Source organism: Lepisma saccharinum, chromosome 8, assembly GCF_977018435.1.
Source record: "Lepisma saccharinum chromosome 8, izLepSacc3.1, whole genome shotgun sequence".
In the NCBI taxonomy this organism is placed as follows: domain Eukaryota; kingdom Metazoa; phylum Arthropoda; class Insecta; order Zygentoma; family Lepismatidae; genus Lepisma; species Lepisma saccharinum.
The window spans coordinates 21,195,575-21,219,180 of NC_139236.1; the positions used below are offsets into that span (position 1 = coordinate 21,195,575).

General features: G+C 38.1%; 1 protein-coding gene across 5 annotated transcripts in view; it reads left to right on the forward strand.

Annotated features, from left to right (window-relative positions):
* LOC145990879 (uncharacterized) overlaps positions 1–23,606 on the forward strand; it is a 93,930-nt gene that overhangs the window by 24,658 nt on the left and 45,666 nt on the right. For all 5 annotated transcript variants that reach the window (XM_083126338.1, XM_083126335.1, XM_083126339.1 and 2 more), the window contains exon 3: positions 22,080–22,595. In XM_083126338.1, coding sequence (XP_082982464.1) covers positions 22,080–22,595 — 516 coding nt within the window. The remainder of the gene's footprint in view (positions 1–22,079; positions 22,596–23,606) is intronic.

The following is a 23,606-nucleotide window of genomic DNA, read 5'->3' on the forward strand; positions in this document are numbered from 1 at the left end:
CATTGAAGTAAATGTTTAGAGCATACAATTTTAAATAATGTTTTCCTGGATGCACAGAGGGCTGGGCACGGGGGAGGGGGTCAACCAAAAAGTACGCATTTTACACACATTCAGACCTCTCCGATGGCGCAGTGGTAGCGTCGTTGCCTTCTAATCAAGGGGTCCCTGGTTCGATACCCAGTGGAGGTACATATAGTGGTTCGGATCTCACTTTAAACTGTAGGTCCAGTCCCGATTAGCCTTACTGTGAATAAAGTGGACTTGAGACACCAAATCAATGAAATCAGTTCACACGCATCCTTTTCTTTCAGTCACAGTCGTTTGTGTATATTATGAAAAGGGTATTGCAGGGACATGATAACTTCATATCTACAGAGTGTTTCTTTCAGGGGGCAACACTGTTGTGTTGGAATATGCCTCATTTACACCCCTCTCCCCCACCAAAATAAAAGTCCTGCTGATGTCCATGAATTGTTCTTATTAATTATTAGATTGAAAGCATGCCCTTATAATATATTATATTGTCTTTTTTACATTTATTAGTAAAAAGACACATTTTAAAAAGTAGTTGACATTCTAACTTTTAATACACGGAATGAAATTAATGAGAAATATACTTTGCATTATAAGTTGTAGATTAAATAGCTTTGGTGACTTTGATGATAAAAATACTTAGTTCCCTTGGCCATCCACATTCATTTCTTTGCATACGAATATTCCAAAAATCTATTCCATGACAGTTTGCGAATATTTTGGGATGAATATTGTTTGTTGCTGTATGCTCAGATGTGATAATAGGAATAATGATACCACTACGACATTGGGGAGGCTCGTGTGATGCTTTTTATTCTCTTATGTTTGTAGTCATATATTTTGTTAAATTGCAGCATATTTTAATGTTGCTTATTACGTGATATATGCATATTGTTAATGTAATTCGTTCATTTGCACAGATTTTTAACCCATGCTAGTTGATAGATGAGGGGAAGAACTAGCTCCCCACCCACAACCCCCACCCTCATACACACGGAGATATAGAGAGGGGGTTAACAACATTGTAAGGGCACCCTTACATACAATTTCAGTAGAAGCATTTTAAAAATGATGTTTCGGATAATCAATATGTTTCGAGCACATTACAAATATTTTCATTTTGTGGCATTCAATTTCTCCTCTATTGAATGGCCTTGCTGGTTCCAGTGGCGGCGATTGGGTTCCAAAACTGGGGATGGCAAGGTGCCAATACTGAGGGGGCAAGGACAGTTCACTATCTCTTGGTAGAGAACGTTTAGCATAGTGCGGGGGCAAAAGTGTCAAAAATGGGGGGAGTTAACTGACCCCCTTGCCCCCTAATCGCCGACACTGTCTGGTTCTGTGCAGTGAAAGTACTACGAGGTAGGTTTTATTATTTATTTTAACTTACACGGTCCATCCTTTGGGATCCAATATCTCCTGTTATTTGTGATTTCTGCACTCGGAAACACATTTTATACGTATTACATCATAGTATAAATCTATTGAGTGCCTTCCCGATGGCGCAGTGGTAGTGTCATCGCCTTGTAATTAAGGGGTCTCGAGTTATAAACTCGGTGGAGGCACATATAGTGGTTCGGATCCCACTTTAAACTGTACGTCCAGTTCCGATTAGCTACTGTGCATAAAGTGGACTTAAAACACCAAATAAATCAATCAAATCATTCAATCTAAATCTATTGATTAAAAATTTGACATAAATCATTCTCGAGGGGTATTGTCGGTCAAGGGTCCTGGACATAACCACTCCTAAACCACCCACTCTAATGTAAGTAATTCTAAGGGTATGCTTTCAGTCAAATAACCAATAATCATGGGCATACGCAGATTTAATTTTTTCGTGGAAGGATTGTAATCGAGGAATATTCCCCCATAATAGTGCCGCACCCTGAAAGAAATACTCCGTCGATATGAAGCATTGATTGGAAGCTACTAGTTACAAGTAACAGTTACTTTACGACACTTAAATTGCAAACTTGAATATTTGTGGCATGGGACAAGAGCTACATTTGGCAACTTTTAAAGATTTTCGTGAATCACCTAAGCCAAATTTTCAAGGCTGACTGAAAGCACAGACGCCAACTATCTCCTCGTTTCCTTGTTAAAAGAACAGGGGAGGGGGAGAGCGCATTTAATCCTTCCCAGGACCAGAATCTGTGGCCAGGTCTCTTGTCTTGACAAAGATTTCCAGATATAAACGTTCCTCATACTGAGAATGGAATCTGCTTCAGAAAGTCGCCTAAGGGGTAACAAACAGGTCCACTCGGTTCATATAGCTGCAGAACAACGAGCCCCTTTATTTGATCTGTGATAGTGATAGAGAATGCAAATACTTTGTTGCTGATTTTCTGCAGTGGTAAATGGCTACTGCTCGCAAACCAAAATCCGCGAATGAACATAGCAACACCTACAGGCATGTTGTGAACATGGATGTTAAATAGTTCTTTATTATTTCGATTTCCTTTTTGAAGTTATATTGTTCGTCTACACGCAGTGTATGCTTGCTTATAGACTGAAGGGACCTGTGTCGCTTGTCGCTTCGATAGCGAAGACACAGGCAACAAGCGACACGGAAGTTTCAAGCCGAAACGACAAGCGACACTTCAGTCAATCTGCATGCACTCGCCACGAGACAAACTGGGGCACAAGACGGTATTCAGTCCGAGCATCAAACGTCAGTTCGAAAGGTTTCATGTATTATTAAGGGTTCGTTTCCAGCGACACGCATTGCTTGTCGTCTGTGAAGGGACAAACGATAAGAAAGAATTCATCGCCTATTCCAATAGACCGAGCGACACGTAAGCGATAAGCGACACCTGTAGCTTCTCGTGTCGCCTCAGTTCGAAAGACTGTGTTTATTTTTGAAGATTGTTTTCCAAAAGATACATGATACATGTCGCTTCGGTCTGAAAGTTCAATAAATGAGTGTTTCTTTTTTTCATTATTGCTATTGAATTCTTATAAGAACTTCTATGCACTGTGGAAATGGATTGTTTTCTTTAAATTCTAATCTTGCCGCTGTGAAGAAACAAAAAATATATTTTTAAATGTGTGTAGTGCGAACACAAAACCTATCCAGAACTGCAATATTTAGTACAATACACAAAAGAAAGGATTTCCTAAAAGCTTCATAAAATGTTTCTAGTGCATTAGAAACGGGAACTTGTAAAAGAATAAGCAAATAATATTTTTTTTTTTAAAGAAGCAAAGCCCTCAATTTTCTTTATACAGTTTACAATATTTTCTTGAACTGCCCATTCTCTAGCACAATAATTTTCACAAAAACTGAATCTGTATTGTATGAATTGCATTTGTATTTGTAGTTTTAACACAACATACAATTAATAACCTTGAATAAATTGAAAAATGGGAAATAACGATGGGTTACTTCCAATTATTAAAAAGTATTTAAAAAAGTTTAGATATTAGTTCATTACTCCTTGTACCTTATCCTTTTTTAGACGTAATGAACGCTGGCCTGGGTTTCCAAGGAAACTACGTTTTTCCAAGTAAATAAATGTTTGCAAATGTTTAATGTTTTTTGTTTGTAATTCTTCTAGACGGGAAGAGACTTTTCACGAGCCGTCTTGTATTGTCTCGTGTCTCATCGCAACAGTGAGACGTGACAGGCATTCAGTTTCATTTCGAATTTCAAAAAGCTTGTCCCGTATCGTGTCTCCTTTCGTGAGCAACACTATAGATCATGTATATATTTTATTTATTTTAATCAATTTGCAAAGTAAATCCATCAGTGGCAGCCATGGCCTTGTGCAGCTCAGTTTTATAAATTCATGATAAAATTATCCTTTTCCGAGGATTAGTTGTGTCGAAATGTACAAAAATGTTAAGAAAATTTGTTTGTCTCGTCCTCTATACGCTGTGAAAGTTTGTGCATCGACATGCTGTGTATGTTTCTTATGCTACAGACTTCAGACGAGACCGAAATTTTTCCCCTCGAGATCGAGATTGGTGCTTACAACTAGAGCCGAGATTATGCTAAGTCTTGTCTCATCTCGATACCAGCTTATAAGATTCCTAATTCCAATAAAAAAAATTACAATGAGTTTGTAGTATATTGAAGAAAATTATTATGAAATGTTATTTATTGTTGTTATGGGGAATTCGAAAAGAGGTTTTCTTATTTGAAACTCAATCCCCCCTCTCCACTAGAAATAATTGATAATTTGTCCCCTCCCTACAGGAATACTTTCCGCCTCTAATGAATAATATAAATATATGAAGATTTATACAATTAAGACTTATTAAAACTTCCGAACCAGCCAGAAGCATAAATAAAATGCATGTAAGTCTTCACATATTAGTTTATTCCAATTAATGATTTTTAAAACAAGTAACTCAGTTACTTTTTAACTGTAACTGTTTTAAAAAAGTCACTTTCCGAACCCTGCATATGTCCCTGCGATATCCATTTAATAATAAACGCAAATGACTGTGTCAAATAAAATTATATGTGTGAAATATATCCTGTGCCCCGCCTTCTGGGAATTATTTACAATTTTATACTCTAAAAAATTGCTTCATTGATATTTTGAAGCTAAAATCTTAGATTTTAAGTTAATTTGAATAATATATACTCCGGTAGCCATTTTTTAAAAAAAATCAGAAATAAGTTTTCAAATTTTAAGAAGGAGTGAAAAAGTTATCAATTTTATTTCTGGGTAAGTTAGATCATATAATAATAATAATCCTATAGCGCAACAGTCCAATATCGGGCCAAGGCTTACCTATCGACTGCTGGCCTCCTTCCCACGCGAGCCACCCAGGGGGCGTGGAGATCTGCAACCAGACTAGGGGGACGGGTGGTCAGCCCGACCGACCCCCAGCCGTTGTAGGACTTCGCAACCGGATTACGCTCACTCACTCGGAGCTCCCCAATTTCCTCACGAGGGTGGAAATAAATTCCGCCCAGAGCCGGATTCGAACCTACGCCGTCCCGCAGCGGACGATCTCAAGACGAGTGAACGCCTTAACCCGCTCGGCTACGGAGGAGGACAAGTTAGATCATATAAGTTCATTATAAAAATACTTGTGTTGATGTTGCACCTTTCCCTCTCAACGATAATTGAAATTTTAGTAAATCATGCTTTCGGTCCAAAGAAAAATAGAAAATACTATTTTATTAATTCATTAGTGTACTAAAATATAAATGTGAACTGTTAAAATATATTTTTCTGGAATCCTTATTGTTTGGTTAACATTGTCGTAAAGTTTACAAAAGATTGAATAATTTTTAACAGGGATAGGATATTTCTCCAAGGCAGCGCAGTTCATACTTGCAGGCTATGTGAACGGAAGAAAGGATGAATCACTGAAAGTTAAGAGGGGTTATAAATATGAAACCAGGCAAGTAAGACACAAAAGAAAAGGTCGTTTCTCACCACCATGAAAGGATTAAATTTGTCAAATTTCATCAAACTTTGAGATCATGGGTAGCATGGTCTGGTTGAATTGACTTGGAATGACCCATAAACCTTTCAAATGTACTCAGAAGGGACACAGATTTCTAAGCACTAAAGCACATTTAAAACACGGATTTTAAAAGATGAAACAAATTTGAAAAAAAAATAATAATAATAAAACGAAGGCATGTGTTTTTCAACATTGATTATTTTTGTTTAAAAAATCATGGCTAGAAGTTAGTTGGTACCTGTGTGTGGTTTTACTTTACATATGGCTTCAAATATTTCCGAATATTACTACCCTTATAAGGTCTTTATCCATTAAGGGCTTTAAACATATTGGATTGTTTTTCTGTGTCTAAGTAAAGCTTTTCTAGTCAAGTGAAAATATCTGCCGTTAAATGAAGTACCAGCAGTCTTTCCTTCCCACGGACGCTTTCTATGAATCATCCAGTGCATTCTTCATGGTTCCATAGGCACGCACACTAACTACCAGCAGGGTGGAATGTGCAGGTAATTCTTAGAATTAGGCTTCAATTTCATGCCTTAATGCCTCAGAAATAGACATTTGACGCTCATAGAAATTTGTACGAGATCATCACGAATAAATCGTAATATCTCTTTTTGAGCTTCAATTCCATTCGATGTCAGGTCAAATAGTATTCGATGTAAGTTACAACGGGAAAAAAATATTATCGAAAAATTGATATATAATATTGGGTGAAGTAAAGTAAAAACAAACAAAAGTAAAGTGTTCCCCTGTGCTTAGCACCACGCCATGATCCGGTCGTGAGTGGGACGTGATCAGCATCACGCCACTGACCGCCATTACCCCCCAGGGTTTCCCCCAGGTACCCATGTTATTCGACGCTGGGTGGGCACCGGGGCCGCTTACATTGTTAGAAAAGTTCCCTGATTTGAACCGGCCGGGGATCGAAACCCGGGACCTTTAGCATGGTAGTCAGACGCCTTACCGACTGAGCCACCGCGGCTTATTGGACGAAAGAAATTTATAAAACAAAAATAAATTTAATTTAATCCTATCTCCTCGTGTCTCGATCTGGCCCCGCCATAACCCTCACCCTCCATCGCCCTCCACCACCCTCCACTTGCCCTCACCCTCCAACACCCTCCACTTGCCCTCACTCTGCACGCCCTCACCCTCTGAGAGTGCAGTCGCCCTCCACCGCCCTCACCCTCCGTGATCGCTTTCGCCCTCGCCCTCCACCGCCCTCACCCTCTGAGATCGCAGTCACCATCGCCCTCCACCGCCCTCACCCTCCGAGATCGCAGTCGCCCTCGCCCACCACCGCCCTCACCCTCCGAGATCGCTCTCGCCCTCGCCCTCCATCGCCCTCACCCTCTGAGATCGCTCTCGCCCTCGCCCTCCAACGCCCTCACCCTCTGAGATCGCAGTTGCCCTCGCCCTCCACCACCCTCACCCTCCGACATCGCTCTCGCCCTCGCCCTCCACCGCCCTCACCCTCCACCGCCCTCACCCTCCGAGATCGCAGTCGCCCTCGCCCTCCACCGCCCTCACCCTCCGAGATCGCAGTCGCCCTCGCCCTCACCCTCCGACATCGCTCTCGCCTTCGCCCTCCACCGCCCTCACCCTCCGAAATCGCTCTCGCCCTCGCCCTCCACCACCCTCACCCTCACCCCTTTTTGATAGAAGGTTCCTTTTATAATAATGAATGACCCTGTGGAGTGGAATAAAGTAATGTTGTTGCCGGTGACGTCGACACTTGGGGTAGCAATCAGTGACATGCCCAAGGGGGGGGGGGTTGGTGTGGGTCATACCCCTCCCCCCTTTAGGGCCCAGTATTTTTAAAAAAACGTCAAAAACAGGAAAAGATTACAAAATGATGAATGAGTACTATAAAAGAAAGTAGACGTAACTCCCACCCCCCTTCGAAAATAAAAACCGATTTGATTTCACTACTAAGCCAGAGATCCCGGGTTCGAATCTCTGCTGCTTGGCCATGAGTGTCTTTGTGTTTGTCCCTTCATCAATTTTATCGTATCATCTTTCCAAATAGCCAAAAGTGGCAGATAAGCGATGTAAAATATACCAAATCAAGTAATCAATCAATGATTTGATTTGATTTTTGTTCCTTAGCGTTGCTTTTTTGTCACAGTTGGTTAATCGCGAAGATGATACGATAAAAGTAATAAAGGGACAAACACCCACGCCCAGGTCGGGATTTGAACCTGGAACTCCTGGTGAGCACGCTGTGATAACCACTCCCCCTCGGTTGGTTGATTTGTTGGTCGATGTGGTGTTTTAAGTCCACTTTATTCACAGAAAGGCTAATTGGGGCTGAACCTACATTTTAAAGTGGAGTCCGAGACACTATGTACCTCCACGGGGTACTGATTAGGGACCACTTGCACTCCTCCATGGAGGTCGACCGATAACAAAGATGAGCGGAAATACGTATCGGTAAAACAAACTACATTTTTCGTCAGTGGTAATTTTCAATTGCATTTTTGAAACATCATATTTCTATATGATTAACGTTTTTTCAAATATTTTGCATTGCTTGATTTCCCTAATTTCTCCATCCCACGATCTCGTTACTGAAGGATCCGGGCTCGAGCCTTGACCTGTGCATGAGTGTTTCTTTGTATCCACCCTTCACCCGTTAAATTTAATAAACGTTCATCGTCACTGTGAAATCAGGAGTCCAGAGTTCTCTGTTTATAATTGTTTCTCATGACTTCCATAACCTCATTCGCTACTTATCGCTATTAAATGTATACATCTAGGAAAAGTTATGGGGTATCAAAAATTCAATATATTAGAGGATATAAACAGGTAACAGAACACACTTTTTTGTAGTTTCAATAATATTCATTTGGCTTTTTGAGTTCTGGAATACATTTTTTATTCCAAGTTATTTCATACTCACTGCAGAGTACAACACACAGAGACAAGAATGCATGATCGCCACTGGTTTGAATCCCAGCCTGGATTGTTCTTTGTGAGAGCCGTTCGTCAGTTTCATCATATCATCACTCATCCTCATTTTTGCGATAATCAAATGCGGCAGAAAAGCGAAGTAAAATAAACCAATTCAACAACAACAATAAGAACGTCCGTTCTCTTGCTGAAATAAATACATCCATATGTATGACTTAACTTACCCATTATTTTTTTTCATTGGAGGCCAAGAAATTAGTATATTTAAATAAAACCCTACTAAACCAAGAGCGAGATAGAGGGTGAGCAAATATTTGTTATTTAATCATTATATATTCCATATTTGAAAAAGAAAAAGAAAGCATAACATTATTGTCTGCACATAATACATTCCCATTTCATAAATAATAAAAGCACATCCCATATTGTACAACGTGTAAAAAGTTGTGTAGATACAGAGAACATAAGTCCTGCAGAAAATTTTCCTCTGAGTTCTTTAGAGGATTTACAAAGTAATCGACTGGAAACCAATCCCCTATCTAGACTGGAGGGCCTGAAAGTACGGGCTTTCTACCATTGGAGCTGGGGGCGAGGGTACGACGGAGGTAGAGGCAGAAATCTTCCCTTCCCCTTCGGACGGTTGTCTCTACCTGGAACTAGTGAGGCGGAGGAAGATCAAGCTAGGGTAGTAGTTCCTTCCAGCTTTGCCCGCGTATTGCACCAAAGAACGAGAATCACATGAAAATGAAAGTGTTGCATATAAACTGTGGCTTCAAGACAATAAATATTGTGATTTGAAAATAATTAGAGACGTGAGATTGATTGATCTATCTCTGCTAGACTAGCTACTCCTCAGTGTATGTCACTGGTTGTTGCCTTGTAATAAGAAGGGGTCTGAGGGATACCCAGGGGATGATGACTAATTTTTTTAATCTTAATTTTATATTTGACAGCAAGTCCATACATAATTGAACTATGATTATGCCATATTTGATATATTAATATTAATTTCCATATAAAGTTTAAAGATCAGAAATGTATTTATGAGTGAAATAGTTGGGATCAGGACATGGACTTGTAAGAAATAAATTTGCTGGGCTGTTGTCTCACAAAGGTTGAGAACCACTGTACCAAGCAACCAAAATACATTACTAGTTGCTCCATGACCAGGTTTAGCAGCCATTTAACCAAACTATACATGATGTACTGGAAAGCCAGAATGCAAATATATATTTTAGTGAACACAAAATGCAGGGTTGCTACGCGACTGGAAAACCTGGAAAACAGGGAAAAGTCAGGGAATTTGGTTGGTCAGGGAAAAGTCAGGGAATAGTCAGGGAATTTTGCATATTTTCTGGAATTTACGCGCATTTTGGAGTTGCAGGAGAACCAGTTACAAAATGAACGAACGGTTCATTTCCACTTCCGAATTCGGTTCTTGTGATTCCAGTCCCCCCAAAAGATTCAGTTCAGAAACTTGTTCCTCTCGTCATTGTGACTTCTATTAGTCTGTTACGTACAAAATTATGGTTCCTTCGCATTTCAATTCTATATTTATTCACTCTCGGATCTAGGTTCTTGGATTCGTTCATTTTGCGACTCATTCTTGTGAACCTGTTCAAGACCGGAATTTGGAGAGCCCTGAGATTTTTCCTTAGACAACAAGCTACTCAAGACGAAACCTACGCACCAGCCATCCTAAGAATTTCTTGTGGAAAAAATGTTGCTTTAGCTTTGTGTGTGGTGAGGAAATTTTCTTTCTTCAAGAACACACCCATTCGGAACCAGTTCTCTTTTGATATGTGAAGCGGAGCAGGTTGGTGTTCGGACAGTTCATTGGTTTTGGATCTGCAATAAAGCATGAAGAGCAGAATTTCATGTAACTGGCTGTGGTTGACGTCACATTGGACGGGTGCGGATGCCGAGTAAAAACAAACGGGCTCACTACTTCGTTCCCCCCGTGAACCCATTCTGTGAATTTGAGTCCTTCGTTTGGGACCTGTTCAGAAGCAACCTGATCAACTAGTTCATTTGCTCGTAGTTTTTACATTGCAGAGATGTGTTACACCCGAGAAATTAGTGATTTTATGCAGTATCAGTGACGTCATTGTTCGAATATGCACGTGTTTTGTGCATGTAGAACGAATTTATTTTTTAAAACTGGTGCGAAATAGAGGAATTAAACGTACGCTGGTCACACATCATTGTTAGGTTAGGAATGTTGGTTTCATGCTCATAGTAATTTTACGTATTGTTCGCGTGTAGAATGAAATTATGCTGAAAAGTGGTGAAAATGAGCCCAAGTTCCTTTTGTTTTATTATGATTTCATCATGCTACAAATGCAATACATGGTTCGATTTCGATTTATGTCTGTTAACACATACTGCAGAGTTTTAGCGATTACTTAAGATTTTGTGAATATATGCTTTTGTGGTTAGGTTAGGAATGTCAGGTTTGGTTGTCTTAGAATTAAAATAAAGACACTGAATGCACTCTGCTAAGGTTCGGATTTATTTCTACATTCATTCCCACTAGTTTACAATACTTACTGTCGCTTGTCAAACCGGAGAATACCTTGTCCGTGGGAAGCATGTATGATTGAGTAAGGTGATTTTGAAGTTGTCTTTTTTCAACATAAATAACTTTTTTCGAATCCAAATAGTGCTCATTATTTTAAGGAAAGTGTCACAATGATTGCCAAAATTCTATGATAATTAGTCTTCCTGCTAGGAAAATGTGAAAAAAAAATCATAAAACATTCGGAACTGTTACCTTTTAAAATACATTTTTCGATGTTTTCCGTAATATAAAATTGGTTCCAGCATGTGGAAAACTCAAATAATTGAGATATTTGATTCCAAACAGTGGCGGTCTGCGCTGTAGCAGAACCGTGCGTTTTTTCCACACTACGTTATTCAAGGCGCTGTAACTTCACCTACCCTCGTCGTCCCACCCTCTGTCTGACGCCGAGTATTTCCGACTACGCGCGAAGGTAAACAATCCTCATGGAGCCACTTCCATAGGCCACTTCCCACCGCGGAAGCTGAACTCTCAAGCTGTTCCCTACGAGAGACATAGCGAATTCGTTTTCCTTCGAGTTTTTGCTATGTGCTAAAGCTTAATGGCATCGTAGTGATAGTTTGGAGTGTAGTAAGTCTATAGTTTCCTAATCTCATTGCAAAATTGCGTCTGCCAGTCATAACGAACTGGAAAAATCTTCTAGAGTCTAAGCATCTGCTAAGTGCCTTGCCTAAATGCTGCGAAATAGCTTCCGAGGGAACAGCTCGCATCCACCTGTTCCACCAGCAAGACAAGCACAGCGCAGGACAAGAAAGCGAATGTTGTATGATCGACCGGCTGAAGACGAAAGCTTTTAGTACATTTAGGGTGACCAGACACATACATTCAAAAAAGAGGACAGAGCATGGCTGAAAAGGAGGACAAAACCCAAAAAAAGAGGACACCTACCCTTAACCTTAGCTTATCCAAAAGGGGGGGGGGGCGTCTACTTGTTAGATTTTTCAACTGAATATTTTTAGAAAAAAAAATTAAAAATAAATTACAATGTTCCCTAGAGTGTTCAAAATATTTCGGTATTACATTTGTTCATAAAGACATAAATGCAACGTAAAGGGAAAATTCACTTTGTTGGGCTATCAGGCAACTCCCCTTTTATTGGATGCATGTTATTCGTGCCATTGATAATGGCAGTGCACAAATGGTTAGTAACAATGGTATTTTATAGTAATAATTATTTATAAATAACAGCAACTACATAAACACGAAAAAAAACTTTGATGGATAAATAATATTGTTTTTGTGATGTTCAGTGTATAAAATGTGTGTGTGACAATCATACAACAAGTGGTTATTTTTCTCATTTATGATGTTAATTTTTGTAATTATTAAAATTATTAAATAACTGTACTTATCTTGATTGATTTTGGTTTATTTTCTTTATTTTACTTCGCTTTTTGTGCCACTTTTGGCTAATTTGCGAAGATGGAGATGAGTGACGAATGGATGCACGTTGCGTGATGTGTTAACCACTCCGCCGGCATCTGTATTTATATAAACAACAAGACAAGCAGTTACGGTTTCTTGAATTTTAGTGATAAAACAAAGTATGGGCTTTTGAGCCCCCTTAGGTAAGTAAGTTTTTCGTTCCGCAGGGGTACGAGATCTGACTTTCTCCAACAATTTGTTGATATTTGTGAGAAAATTCTCTCAACATTTGTATTAAGTTGTCGCGGCACAGAAAATAAATATTTTGCTATATTTTGAGTAGTTCTGAATAACATTCAGCAGACTTACTTGAATGGAAATATTTAGTCTATTTCTCATTTACATTTTCTAATTCAGAATTACCACCAACAAACTGCTTTAAGATGAAAAATTAGTAAAAACTTTAACATCATCAATATAAATTCTTTTAATTTAAACCATAGATTTCCATACATTTTTTAACATCACTGTATTTCCGATTTGTTTTATTCCTTCACTTAAATCATTCAAATTCATCAACAAGACTCACAAGCAACATATATTGTTCTACCTCTTTAACAAATCCATCTTTTTCAGCACTTTCAATAATTTCCTCTTACCTTTAAACACAGAAAGCAATCTTCTAATAAATGCTCTAACAATCATAACTAAGAGTATCTATAATTTTAAGCACACAAATGTGTTCCTTTTCAAATCCTTTGGATTTTGGAATGAAATATCCCCATATGTGAATGCAAATGAAACAAGTAAGTTTCGCTTAACCTATTTCCGAAAGAAACTGAATTAAAATTTTAGGTAGTTTAGGTTTGAACAAGAAACATTTTAATGATGCGAACATTTCTGGCACTCTTTCATCTACAGGGAAATGTGACAGCCGCTGACACAGATGGGGAGGGGCTGATGGGGCTGCAGCCCCTCCACAAATATTGAGAAGATCAAAGTTTTCAAATGAAAACAGCAATGGACATGTGAAAAACCAAAGACGTAAATGCAAACACCTTTGAAAATGAGCCCCGATTACAAATTTTGCATTTGCACAACTTTTAAAACGAAAGTTAAAAACTGCAATTATGATATATATTGTATACTGTATACCGTTCCGTCCCACCAGAACACAATTGCAGCCCTGCGTACGCCTACTTGACACTCTGCCTCATGTTTGATTCTTCCATCCTTAAAACGTTAATATTTTCATGCTTTTATTGTTGAATTTACACTTTAATAAAAGTAACTATTACTCAATAATCAAAATTCTCACTATGCATTTCTGTATTGCGTATGTGTGACTCGAAACAGAACTGCAGAGACTGTATGCGTTCCCGCAGGCAATCTGGGGCTCCCTCAGAAGTAGAAGCAACAAGTTAGAAATATAATGATGATGACACGTTCAGAAAAACTTGATCATGCGCCCCATGTAAAATAGCAAATTATGATCGTCGGTATTGATACATTGCCTGTGCAGCACATTCGCTATAGTCGATGCTGCACTCTTTCCGAAAAAGGGGCCTCTCCGATGAGGCAGTGGTAGCGTCGTCGCGTTGTAATCAAGGGGCCCCGTGTTCGATACCTGGTGGAGACGGATAGTGGTTCGGATCCAACTTTAAACTGTAGGTCCAGTCCCAATTAGCCTTACTGTGCATAAGTGGACTTAAAACACCAACTCAATGGATCAATCAATCTTTCCGAAAAAGGAGGACATTTACCGATTTCTAAAAAATCTGCCCGGACGCCGGACAGACACCTAAAAAGGAGGACATGTCCGGATAAAAGAGGACGTCTGGTCACCCTAAGTACATTGAACTTTACAGAAAAGACAGCAGACATACACCTATCCTAACCTAATTAGAAACTAAAACGAAATCGTACACAAGGCATTTTTCAAACAAGTTACTACAACTCTGTAAAATGATTAACTGGATACTCTTCCAGTGGCAAATTTTTGTTGTCCTTGTTTGTTCCCGAGAGGGAGTTTGGAACAGTTCGGATTTTGTCACAATTTCTACAAATCTAGCGGACGTCATGAAAAAACTCGGCCATCTGATTGCCATTATTGCATTAAGGACGTTTGAATTACAATGCTCAACTCTAGGGAAAAAAATGTCAACTTAATCTACAAATGGAGAGATGAAACCGGTTTCGACAAAACATTTTTTTTCTGATCAATCATAAATTGCTTTTATTAATTTTTCCTTTGTTGCGCATCAACAATTTTGTTTTTAATGTTTTCTTTACATTATATCATATTTGCTTTAACATTAGTATTTTCATAATTTTAACGTGCTTCATGTATGTCACTTCTGAAAATTTTTAACATATGTTTCGTATGTTTATTTGGTTCATTTCAACAAGGGTTGAATTTTACTTGGTTTACTGTATTATATTACGACAGGTATGGGAGGGGAGGGGCAAGTGCAGGTCACCTGTTCCCCTGGCTGATTTAGCACCGCACGCCACTGATTCCAAAATATGGCCCGTGTATATATTTTTTTAGGTGTATGGTTGGTCACCGGCCCCATTCAAGTTCTGAATTTCCGTAATAATAACCCACAGCTCTACAGCCCGTGAGGGCCTTGGCTTACCTACCGACTGCTGGTCTCCCTCCCACACTGTTCCTCCGTCACCTGTTGTAGCGTGGAGATCTTAGACCAGTATTGGGGTGACGGGTGGTCAGCCCGTCGAACCCCCAGCCGTTCGGAGCTTCCCAATTTCCTCACGATGGTGGGTTACCACCGGCCCTATACGTAGGCCGAATAAATTCCAACCAGAGCCGGATTCGAACCTACGCCATCCCGCAGCGAACGATCTCAAGACGAGTGAATGCCTTAACCCGCTCGGCTACGGAGGAGGACTCCGTAATATGTACTATTTTCTATAAATTAAAAAAAAAATCATTAAACTTATTGCATATTTTCTAAAGGTACATGACCTAATTTTCTGTTGTTTCTCATTTGTATTGATATAGGCTAATTAAGGTTGTATACAGGTTACATTGTAAAGCTTTGATATATGCCACATTTTTTATTGATTTTTTTACACCACCTTAATTGTAATGAAGTTATTTATTTTTTCATTGAATAGCATTAATCACTTGGTAAATTTTCAGCTAATAACTGTATATTCATATTCATAATAATTAACGTGCCTGCATATTTAATTGAAAAACATGAGGTTCAAAAGCAAAAATCATGACGACAAACATGTCTGGAAAATTTTTATTTCTGGTCTGGAAAACCTGGAAAAGTCAGGGAATTTCATAATAAAAAAATCGTAGCTACCCTGAAAATGTAATGTAAAGAGATCTGATACTAGATTTTCAAAAGGTAGAGCAGTATTTTCTTATTTGTTTCATGTACATGTTCGTATAACATGTTCAATAACATTGAAAATCATATCATACTTTTAGGTTCTATTAAAAACCCATACAAAACTACTCTAGTTATGTGAATATGTTTATACTACATAAATATATTTAATAAGCCTACCGAAATATGAAGATAACACTCAGAAATAACCACCAACTTTCTTGAAAACACTGTTTATATCTGACTACGAATTGCATATTGTAAATTGTATTTTATATTTAGAAATTAGTGTCTATTTTACAGTAGAGAGATAAAGAAAAATCATGGCAGAAGAAAAATACTGCCAACTCCTGTATTTTCATTGAATTGAGACACTTTTGTGAAAAAAGTTAAAAAAAGCCCAACTTAAAGAGCCTCCGATTTTTTCCCCAAAAAGCTGTTTTTCCGACCACTTCCAACTCTAGTTTCGAAACTGTACATCATGCAATTACCGAAAACAATAAAAAAGAAACTTGGATATTTTCATGAAAATAGTGTTCCTTACATGCACCTGGCAACCATGCAATGCATCAGGAATGGAATTTTCAGCTTTACAGCAGACACTGGAAGTGCCTGCCGTTTTCATCCAAACACAGGTTCACCCATTTCACCATGTTGGCAGCAACTGCACGAAGAGTAGAAATGTTAATGTTCTCATTTGCTACACGAATGTTTGTTTCCAGGTGTTGTATAGTTCGAGGATTATTTTTGTATACCTCTTGTAGCCCCAGAGAAAAAGGTCAGGAGATCGACTGGGCCATAAGTCTTTACTTATCTAATGTTTCATTTGACGTATGACATGTTGCCCCATCTTATTGAAACCAACAATCATGTTCGTCAATATCCAGCAAAGAAATAAATTGCGTGATAAGTTCATGGTATACTGTGCCATTGACTGTAGTGTGGTAAAAAAATGTCCGACTATTCAGTGCCGTGACATTCTGCACCACACCTACCTTTAGGGTGTGCAACTGTTGTTTGTGTAACACATGTTGATTGTCAGTTGATCAGTATCTGGAATTCTGACTGTTGACATAACCATTAAGATGAAACCAAGCTCCGTCGCTGAAGAACACCTTGTCCAATACATTGATTCCTTGGTCTCGAATAAAAGATTGTAGCCAATGGCAGTATTTCCTTTGTGAATCCAAGTCTGGCATCTTAAGTTCTTGAACAACCTGTACCTTATATGCACATAGGTGCACCGTTTTTAAAGCCCTGTAAGTCGTCATTGTTGGTAAATTTGCTTCTGCCGCAAGCTTACGTACAGATTTCCTTGGTGATTGTGAAATACGCTGTTGAAGGGTTCCAAGAACCTCTTGTGTAAGAATATGCCTTTGTCTATCGTGTTTTTTTTTTCGTGTACGGATCCAGACTCACGAAATTTTGAAACAAGTCTACATATTGTTGACTTATCTGGAAGACTAGCATTGGGAAACTGTTCTTGAAATTGTGCTCTCACTGTGGCATATGAATTGGAACGAAAATAATGTTCAATAATGAAAACCTTCTCTGTAGAGTACCTCATTGCACCAAACAAGAATAACTTACCAGTAAATCAATAAACACAAAACAGAACACAAAATGAACCTTACAAGGAGACCAACAACACTCAATAACAATACTCACTGTTGACCGAACATGACTGGCCTTTACTCTGTTTCTTTCCAAGCGGGGGAAAATGTAATCTCATCGCATGGTTGCCAGGTGCATGTAAGTAACACAATTTTCATGAAAATTTCCAAGTTATTTTTTTATTGTTTTCAGTAATTTCATGATGTATACAGTTTCGAAACACATCTTTTGTGGCACTGAAACACCAGCAATGTTGCCAATGCACAGTCTTAATTTCTAAAAACAACGATTTTCCTAGTTCCCCCTTGAAGACGCCTCATCTGATTGGCTAACAGTAGAAATAACATTTCTTTTTTCACTGCCATAGATGCCAAGCTAATCCACCTAACCAGATTGAAAATTACCGACGGCATGTCCACACATGTGTGTTATGTGCCATTTTTCATGCTTTGTAAAACATTTTATTTACACTTCCTGTTACATCTGACAACACTGCGTGAACACTAATGAAATCAAATCACTGTTCCCCGGTTTCAAAATATATGCATGAACAAGGCTTCAATTTGGTATAAGGATTATATGTGTACCACTTCCGACACAAAAGTTGTACTATCCCCAACTCCAGGTTGCATTGTAAATGGAACACCCTGTACATTGTCATATGACTTTAAGATACAAAACATGCTTTCGATGGTCAATTATCACAGTTCAAACATACAGTTACTCAAATATAACAAAATGACATAGAAAATAATAATCCTATAGTGCTGCAGCCAAATATTGGGACCTGGCTTACCTACCGACTGCTGGCCTCCGTCCCATTCAGGCCACCAGGGGAGTGTGAAGATCTACAGCCCGACTGGGGGACGGGTGGTCGGTCCGACCAACCCCCAGCCACTGTAGGATGTCGTGACCGGATTACGCTCACTCGCTCAGAGCTCTCCAATTTCTGGAGATTGAACCCTGGATTGAACCCATGCCATCCCGCAACCGCCACCCAAACCATGGTGCCTTATACCTCACGGCCACAGAGGAGGACATGACAGAAAAGTCGCACACACAAAAATTCTGCACAATGTCAAAAAGAAGGGGAAAGCTCAATGGTCGAAAATGTAGTCAGTGGAAATAAGTGTTTCATTATCACTTTTATCAGAATCCATATTTGATAATTCACTTCCGCTTCTAACTTCTTTAAGTGTGGCAAGGATATTTTCATCTAAAGTATGGATTGTCAAATCTGATTCTCCCACCAGGTTCCATACCGAAAGACTTACGTAAAGGGTGTCGCGTGGTCCTTGGGACCCATGAGTGCCTATTGCTCCAAAACTAAAATGCAGTGAGGAAAGGGGCACGGTGTTACATGATATTCCAAAATATGAAGCTACTAAAAAGGAGAGGGAAGTGAGTGTTGTGTAGTTTGCTCTTGTATGAACTGTGCAAAGCAGGATACTGATTGAAAATTGTCTGTCACAAAGGTCATCTGGATATTAATGCATTGTGTGCTGTAAAAATTTTATGTGAAGGAGGAACAATCTGTGACTGTAATGCACAGATTGGCAAAGAAGAGACATTTAAACCCACAATTGGTAAAGAAAGTCTTCATGAATTAAGTAATGATAATGGTATAAGATTGATTACTTTTGCAACCTCAAAGAATTTAATTGTGAAAAGTACCACTTTTATACATAAAGATATCCATAAATATACCTGGTCTTCTCCAGATGGTGAAACTCATAATCAGATAGATCATATTCTCATTGATAAGAGAAGGCATACTAGTATAATTGACGTTCGTACACATAGAGGTGCTGACTGTGCCAGTGACCATTATTTAGTAATTGCTAAATTAAGAGAAAGACTTGCAGTGATAAATCATAAGCAACAAAATCTAAAAGTTCTAAAATTTAATACAGGAAAATTTGCTGCTGAAAGAATTAAGAAAGATTACCAAATTAAACTGTCAAATAGATTTGATGTTTTGCAGGATTTAAATGATGATGAAAATATAAATGAAACAGACGTAAATAAGAATTGGGAGCACATACGTAATGCAATAGAATCAGCAGCTAAAGAAAGTATAGGATAACATAAACCGAGAAAAAGTAAGCCATGGTTTGATAATGAATGTCATAATCTAATAGAAATAAGAAATCAGGCCAGACTTAGGTGGTTAAATAACTCTGATGATACAAATCTATGCAATTATATTAGAATAAAGCGAGAAGTTAACCGCACGTTTAGCAAAATTAACGAAATTGAAACAAACAGCAAAAACAGAATTATCGGAGATTTATATAAAGGTGTAAATGAATTTAGAAAGGGGTGGCAACCTAAAGTAAACTTGATAAAAGATAAAGACGGTGATTTTCTAGCTGACCCATGCGATATTCTAAATAGATGGAAGAACTACTTTAATGACCTTTTAAATGTTCATGTAGGAGATAAATCAGAAGTAAATTAAGTACACACAGCAGAACCTTTAGTTCCAGAACCTCACTTGACTGAAGTTAAAGATGCTATTAAAAGGCTAAAGAATAACAAAGCACCTGGCATTGATTTAATACCAGCGGAGTTAATTAAATATCATGGAAATTCGTTAATATGTCAAATTCATAAATTAATTTGTTTAATATGAAATAAAGAAGAAATCCCTCAACAGTGCAAAGAATCCATAATTGTTCCTGTGTTTAAGAAAGGTGATAAAATGAACTGCAATCATTACTGTGGAATTTCTCTACTCTCAACAACATATAAAATATCTAACATTTTTTTAACAAGACTAACCCCATATGCTAATGAAATTATAGGTGAATATTTTCAATGTGGATTTAAACATAACAGATCAACTACAGATCAAATTTTTCACATCAGACAGACACTTGAAAAAAAGTGGGAATATAATCAAAATGTCCATCAGCTATTCATTGATTTCAAAAAAGCATATGATTCAGTCAAAAGAGAGAAATTATATAATATATTAGTAGAGTTTGGAATACCTAAGAAGCTTGTTACTATGATAAAAGTATGCACCAGTGAAACAGAAAGTAAAATTCGTGTGGGTATTAATATGTCTGACAAATTTACAATTCATGATGGGTTAAAACAAGTAGATGCATTATCTCCATTGCTCTTTAATTTTACCTTAGAATTTGCCGTTAGGAAGGTAAAAGAAACTAACGCAGGACTAAAATTAAATGGTGTGACTGAGTTGTTAGCATATGCAGATGATGTAGACTTATTAGGGGATGATATAAATACAATTAAGAATAATGCTAAAATATTTTTCAAAACTGCTAAAGAGATAGGTTTGGAAGTTAACAGAGAGAAAACTAAATATATATGCTTACAGGTCGAAACCAAGTGTTAGGTAATAATCAAAATTTAATTATTGATAACAACTCATTTGAACCAGTTTCCAAATTCAAATACTTAGGAGTAATATTAACAAGTGAAAATTATATTAAAGAGGAAATAAAAAGTAGGCTTAATTCAGGAAATGCAAGCTACTTTTCTCTTCATAAACTTTTGTCTTCTCGTTTAATATCTAAGAAACTAAAAGTTAAAATATACGAAACAGTAATTTTGCCTGTAGTATTATATGGGTGTGAAACTTGGTCCCTTACATTGAAAGAGGAACATAAATTGAGAGTATTTTAAAATAAGATCCTTAGGAAAATATTTGGACCTAAAAGGGATGAGGAGACAGGTGAGTGGTGAAGGTTACATAATTTGTATTCATGTCCAGATATTATTAGAATAATTAAATCAAGAAGACTTAGGTGGGCAGGCCATGTGGCACGAATGGGAGAGGAAAGAGAAATTCACAGGATTCTTGTTGGGAAACCTGAAGGTAAGAGACCTGTTGGAAGGCCAAGACGAAGATGGATTTGATTGGTTTGATTTGCTGTTTTAAGTCCACTTTATGCACAGTAAGGCTAATCGGGACTGGACCTACAGTTTAAAGTGGGATCCGAACCACTTGTGCCTCCACCGGGTATCGAACCCGGGACCCAAGACGAAGATGGAGGGACAACGTTGAGATGGACCTAAAAGAAATCGGTAGGGATGGAAAAGAGTATATAGATCTTGCTCAAGATAGGGACAGATGGAAGGCCTGTGTTGCTGCAGACATGAACCTTCGGGTTTAAGAAGGCTAGAGAGTTAGTTAGTTAGGAAAAATTTGAAAGTTTGCGTAAAAATAAATACACATGTTGGGTAGCTATTAAGGCTATTCAAAATATTGTCCTTTGTTGTTATTTTTTCTCCCAAGAAGTATTAGACTTCTTTCAATGCAACTTTGCATGTTTGTAGGAATGTACCACTGCTACATAATACATTTCTCATTCACTTTGGTGCATTGTGGTAGTGATGGGGGGGGGGGGAGGGTATGCCGAATGTCAAGTTTTGGGGAGTAAAATTTATATTTTCAACTTCTTTCTTTAACTTTCATTATTTGGAGGTGCATTGTACAAATGTCACCTCCACTAAAAGCCCTGTCATTTAAAAAAAAAAACTCATTTCCCTACAACAATCAGTTCTCAAGCTACTTTTTTTTTTCTTCACCAAAAGGCGTGCACTTGAAGAGTTTCCATCCTCAGAGGCTGCACATTCACAAGAGACTCTATCCACTAAAGGTTAAACCAATGAAATTTGCTTCTTTCTATGGGTTACTTTTTCAAGTAATTATTGTTATCTTTATACTAAGTATACTATTGTACTTGGTAAAAAAAAAATCATGTCATCTTGCCCATCTCTATATAAATATGTCTTTTTATTTTTAGTAATGAACTACCAGATTTCAGTTTGAAATCAGAACATGGGGCATCTAGTGAACATTGCATTCTGCTAGAAAACAGAAATGTTAAAACAATCGACACACTGTCAACTACAGCTAAAGAAATTTCGGCAGCAAGTGCAGAAGACGAGAGCATGAAGTCATTCAAGAATGAGTCAAAGGAATTTGATTTGGCTGTGGATGATCCTTTAGAAGTCAACTTGAACTTGACGTGTGATAGAGAAAAAAGTGTATTAATTCCCCATTTGGAAGAGCCTCATTCTGAACTGAAATTCGAAGCACAAGAATTTGCAACAACTTGGAAGATAGAACATGAACTCACATCTGAAACATCCTTAGGACACTCTGTTAAATCTCAGCAAAATGTAGTGGAGAATGAAATTTACAGAGAATATGTAGATAAGGCTCATACTATTAAGAGTGAAGAAATTTTCATTGCAGATGAACCTATCGAGCTTTCTGGTTTGAATACTGAAGATGATTTTGAAACTCCATGTCTGAGGTATGTATTTATTATAACACACATTAGAACTTAGCCTAATAATAGTCATAAAATTATACAGGGTGTACATAAAGTCTGGTAACACATTGTAAAGAAACTATTAGTGTTAGTAAGAGTAAAGTTGATAGTTTTTTTTTTTTTTTTTTTTTGGCAGTTGTTCACTGTAGTTTCATTTCTTGCTGTTAGATGGTGGCAAATTCAAGATGGTTCTTTCTGGACCTACAAATTTTTGTGCAGCACACAAATTTCTATTTTCAGCTCCATAAAGCACCATCTTGAATTTGCACCAGTCAAACAGAAAGTAAAATTCGTGTGGGTATTAATATGTCTGACAAATTTACAATTCATGATGGGTTAAAACAAGTAGATGCATTATCTCCATTGCTCTTTAATTTTACCTTAGAATTTGCCGTTAGGAAGGTAAAAGAAACTAACGAAGGACTAAAATTAAATGGTGTGACTGAGTTGTTAGCATATGCAGATGATGTAGACTTATTATGGGATGATATACAAGGGTCGTTCAAGGTTGACCGGGATTTTCGTACGTAAAAAATCGATGAATAGCCGGATCATGATGTAACGTGCGGGTGACGTAATGTATTCCTTCGCGAGTAACTAGCGCCCGGCATGATGTATTTCGCGCATGCGCAGCAGTTGCAGCGAACATGACCGCAAGTAGTGTATCTGTTGCTGTGGAACAGTGGTGTATAATAAAATTTCTTGTGAAGGAGAAGGTGAAACCTGCTGAAATTTGGCGTAGACTGCAAGCACAGTATGAAGAACAAACACTGTCACGGGCAAGAGTATAGGAATGGTGTCAACAGTTCAGTGAAGGGCGGGAGTTGGTAGCAAATGAACCGCACGGATTTTTGAACCGGTAAGATTTTTGGAACTGTCTTCTGGAACATGAAAGGTGTTATCCATGTGGATTTTTTGGAGAAGGGTACCACAATTAATTCCCAGTATTACTCAACACTGCTTCACGGTGCTGTACGTTGGGCCGTTTGGAAG